The sequence below is a fragment of the Sceloporus undulatus genome, chromosome 4 (assembly GCF_019175285.1).
Source record: "Sceloporus undulatus isolate JIND9_A2432 ecotype Alabama chromosome 4, SceUnd_v1.1, whole genome shotgun sequence".
NCBI classification, from domain to species: Eukaryota; Metazoa; Chordata; class Lepidosauria; order Squamata; family Phrynosomatidae; genus Sceloporus; species Sceloporus undulatus.
The window spans coordinates 134846771-134851589 of record NC_056525.1 but is presented as its reverse complement, the minus strand read 5'-3'; the positions used below and the strand labels follow the sequence as shown (position 1 = coordinate 134851589).

Here is a 4819-nt window from a genome sequence, read left to right as displayed (position 1 = left end):
GATTTTTCCATTGTGGCCCAAGACTGCATCCCTCAGGATGGAATGGAAGTGTTTCAACAGCATGCAGAAAGGAAAGGAGAAAGCTGCTTCTCTCTCACTGTCTCTCAGTTTTCTTTTGTTATGCAGTAAGGCTCTAACAGATTAATTCCAAAACATAAAGAATCTCCTCTAGATTTCTGTAAACTAGTAAGCATTTTCATTTATTATCTGTACTCCTACAGCATATGTAAACATCATGGCAAATACAGTTTGGAAAAGGTAAGGCAGGCACCTGTATTGCATACAATAAATGGATCAAACAGTGACTAAAAGACGTCATCAGCCTCTAGAGAGGATAAAATGATGTTATTATTACGTGCATAAAATAGTGAGCAAAGACTGATGTACTCATATACTGGAATGAGGTAGAGTATATAATCCATGGGTAGTGAAAACTTATGAAATCAAATAAAAGTCACAAACTTGTAAAACATTTGCTTTGAGGAAGGATATTGCATTGTTTTGAGGTGTTCTTTGTGCTTAGCACTCCAAAGAGCTTCCCTTCCCTTTTTGAACTGATACCACAACCTAAGTGGGAGAAGTATTGGGAATGGGATGTGTCCCTTCCCTCAAACTGTTCTGCTCATTCTCTCCTGTATTCTTTTTGTGGGGTTTGACTTCACAAACACCCATGGCATGTCCTTCCTTTCTTCTTTCAAAGCTCTTGCCCAAAGATGGCTGCCTACTAGAGCAAAGGCGGCACTAACCCCTTTCTCTTATCCACAGCCTTGTTCCCCCTGGTGTTAACTTGCTCAAGCAGCTGCTTTCTTTTTTTCCTAATCTGTATTCAGTGTCAATGATTTAAATAATGTGTTACACAACTGAAAGTAAAATAAGAGAATATTCTGGGTATATATCAGCCCAACTGGACTCCGCAGAACCAATCAGAGCCATAAAATGTATGTAAACTGGGGCAATGTTGACTGACATCCTTAACCAACTGTCTTTCTGCAGGGGTCGATCTGTCTATAGCTGGCTTGTGTATGCAGACATCGCAGAGTTTTATTTTCCCAGCCGCCTTCAAAGGGAGCAGAATGGAGGGCTGGATTCCCTAGCAGCATTGCACTGATCTTAGTTACGAGCAACAGCAATTCTTGCTATGGGGTTAACATTTTTTTTAAGTGTTAACAATTTTCTTTGAATGATTACAGAAGTTTAGCTTTTTGAACTGGTAGCACAACCTGAATGGGAGAGGTATTGGGAATGAAATGTGCCTATTCCTTTTTCAAATTATTTTAATCTCCGAAACTCAAAATAAGTCTCTTTTTATTGGGGCAATGGTTTGATCAATAGTGGGAAAGTCTTGGTTAAAATATTTTTAATTCCCTCTCACAAACTCAGTTTCTTCTTTTTGTGGTGTGAGTTGCTTAAAGATTCACAGAAGGGGTGCTTTGAATACCTGCCTCTGTATTGTACTGCTTTAAAGTGTTATATGTATCCGAATTTCCCCTTATCAATTGGTTGCTTTCTCTTTTCTCTGTGACTTACTGTGATACCAAGGAAGTGTACCTGCAAATAAGTATTTAACTATTTCCCTTGTTGGAATCCAGCTGACTGGCCATATAGCAACATCAAAAGATGTTGAAGCTGTAAATTGTGACATAATGCACTCAGGGGTATACTGGAATATTTAGACCTATCAATTTTTTCCAAGTAAAGATATCACAATCAATCCATTTCTTTCATTAAATGGGTTGTTTTGCAGTCTTCAAATAAGGTTTGTTCCATATAATTAGTTTAGCATGGCAGTATGGATCAGACCTAAATGGGCAGAACCAAAGGCAGTTAATCCAAAAAGGAGCTCCAAGTAAGAAGACTCCAACATTACCCAAGGAGGAGTATCTGACTTAGGGTATATTTCCCTGTTACTTGAAGTATGCTTTATGATACTAATTCAAGCCTAGAAAATTAAATCCTCCAGGAAATTGCATCTGTTTGAGTGAAAAATGGGGTTGTAAATACTTCCATGTGAATCTCCCAAAACCAATATTGATTTTCTAAAAGTAAACCAGAGAGAGATACTTCACAGAATATACGGTATCCAGGTTAAAACATTTGTCTTAGCATAGCCACCTTTCCCAAATACATAATGTGAATTATGTCCACCTATCCAAATCCAGAGATATTTTAGCAAGCAATGCAGACAAATTCAGATTTATCATTTGAGCCTGGTATGTGAAGAAACTGAAGGTAGAACTATACTTTGTGTCTTTTTTATTTTGATTTAGAAGATATATATCTGAAGAAAGGTTTTGGGGACTTATTGAACACAAAATTGTATAGTTGCCAATTATAATATTTACGTGACTGTGTAAAGGTTCTGTATTATAGTGAGTAAATTATTCTAATGCCGTGCTATGGTGGTACTTGTTATGCGACACACTCCATAGAACTTGAATTTTTTGTTTCGTTTTATTTAAACTAGTAATTATTTTTGTTATAAAATAAGATTGAATTCCTACATACCATTTTTGGTAGTAACTCCCACTGAACAAAATGAAATTCAGTTCTTAGTAAATGTCAACAATGAGAGCCAGTACGGTGTCATGATTTGAGGGTTGTACTAGGACCCTGGGAGACCGAGGGTTCAAATCCTTGTTTGGTCATGGAAACCTACTGGGTGACTTTGGGTAAGTCATACTCTCTCAGCCTGAAAGGAAGACAAGGGCAAACCTCTGAACAAATTCTGCCAACACAACCCCATGGTAGGTTCACATTATGGTCACCATAAGTCAGAAATGGCTTGAAGACACATAACAATAAAATGTCCATAGGATTGTCCCTTGTGCCGTGCCTGAATCTGAAAAGTTAATGTACTTCTCCCAAATGTTGCTTTTGTGTCTGTAGAACAATTTATACCATTTGGTAGATGTTTACACAATTCCAGTATACAATCATGTTTTGGGGCCTGCATTATTAGGGTCAGTGGGTGATCTGCCTAACTCTGTTTTAGGAGAGCTTTTATGCCATTCACTGAAGTAGGCAATTCAGTCATGCAGTGTAGAGGATCTAGCACTGATCTTAAACAAGATTTATACCCTATTATGATCAATAATCTAGATGTATGAAAAATTAATATGAATAATCTAGCCCTTCTAATTGTATCGCTTCTTAATACATGCCTTCAGCTACATAGTTTAATGCTCTCCTTTCCTGCTCCTGAAAATCTTGTATGTCTAGCAGAAATGTGGTGTACATTCTGTCAATTATATTCCTCCATCTTCCAAGGCCTACAAATTTTCTACTTACAGAATATATTTTATATCTGGGATAACTGAAAATATTCATCCACAGAGAGGTCTATAATATATGCCTTCTCTGGATGCATAGATTGCTCCAAAATCTTATATTAAGATAAGAAACAATTGGTTTCAGCCTTTTGACCTTATATCAGAAACTTGGAAGAAGCTCAACTTAACCACCACTAACATATCTTCCCAATATGACTTCAGGCAAACGTAAAGAGAGAACAGGAAGAAAATACTATTAAATGGAGACCTTTGCTATCAATTAATGGGCCCATGCTTTTCTTTGCTATTTCACCCTAAAAGTGTTGCAATGAGGTTCCTGTTGTTTTATCCCATCTAGCTGGACAGGTTTAGATGTCACTGTTTAGGCTTGAGCTGCTTCTCAATGAAAGGTAGGATGGGACACCATTCAGCAGAGCAGCCTAATGTAACGCGCTGGAAGCTTTGGGAAAGCAGGTGAATAAAGCCAAATTAAGACACTATCCCTGCAATTTTCCTGGCATAAAGCAAAGCAAAAGTAATGCCCAAATGCAACCAGAGGGAAGCCCCCTCCCTCAAATTCCTATTGTTCATATACTACACAAAGAACTGGGATGTCTTCACTAGAAAATGGAGAAAGACAATGGCAGAAAGTCTTGTTAAAAGCACGCTTGACTTTCCCTTCATTGGCTACTCTATTTCATCACTCCAAAGTTTGAACCATCCCCTGCTGCTTTCAGTTGGAGCTATGGAGTGTGACAAATCCATGCCCAGCACCTTGCTGGGTAGATCACTACCAATGAAGTAAGATACTTTTTCATGACAAAAAAAAGTTTTTTAATATTCCACAATATTACTATATAAGCAGCAATCCAGCCTTTCTGTATTCAACAGATTTCAGTTGTATTCTACAGTACTTTAATACGGAGAATGAAATCCACACATTTACAGCCTAATCTGTCTACCAAGATGCCAAGGTTCACAGCCCATTAAATGCATTGGTTCACAAGTTGGGAACAACAATAGTTCTCAATGGGGGTAAAGAAATGAAATGTAATATTATGGGGAAGAAGTCCAGTTTTGTAGGAAAGGCAGACTTGAGAAACTGTATATATTAACTGGTGAAAGATGCGAATGTCCAAACGTCATAGTCACACCTGCTAGAAAGCCTCAGAGAGCTATACATTCCATTTTTTAAGAGCACAGTGGTCACAAAGACATATCACGACTTGCTTTCTGATATAGTTTTGCCCAATGAAGCTGAATTCTTAATAATTCTACTGAAAACACACACACAACTCTAAATAAATGTTATTTACCAAAACATTGATGACAGCACCTACTTTATTTCACAATGTTTACACACAGGCATGAAAAAAAGTAAGAAACTGTTATTTCATTTGCTTGAGACATGGCTTGCAGTTCTCCTTTTCAGCCTCAGAGTGCCACTGTTGGCCAGCAAAGAGGAATTGCCAATCGAAGGATGCTCCATGCAGTGAAACTGCTTATTCACTGAGAAACAGGAGAGCATTCTTGATGAGCGAAGGAAATAC

At 37.8% G+C, this 4819-nt stretch overlaps 2 protein-coding genes across 17 annotated transcripts in view; one reads left to right on the top strand and one right to left on the bottom strand.

Moving 5' to 3' along the window:
- Nucleotides 1–3237, bottom strand: part of LOC121928036 (protocadherin gamma-B1-like) — a 5606-nt gene extending 2369 nt beyond the window's left edge. Inside the window, exon 1 of the mRNA XM_042462222.1 lies at nt 3158–3237. Coding sequence (XP_042318156.1) covers nt 3158–3237 — 80 coding nt within the window. The remainder of the gene's footprint in view (nt 1–3157) is intronic.
- Nucleotides 1–4819, top strand: part of LOC121928513 (protocadherin gamma-C5-like) — a 368742-nt gene that overhangs the window by 191303 nt on the left and 172620 nt on the right. The window lies entirely within an intron of this gene.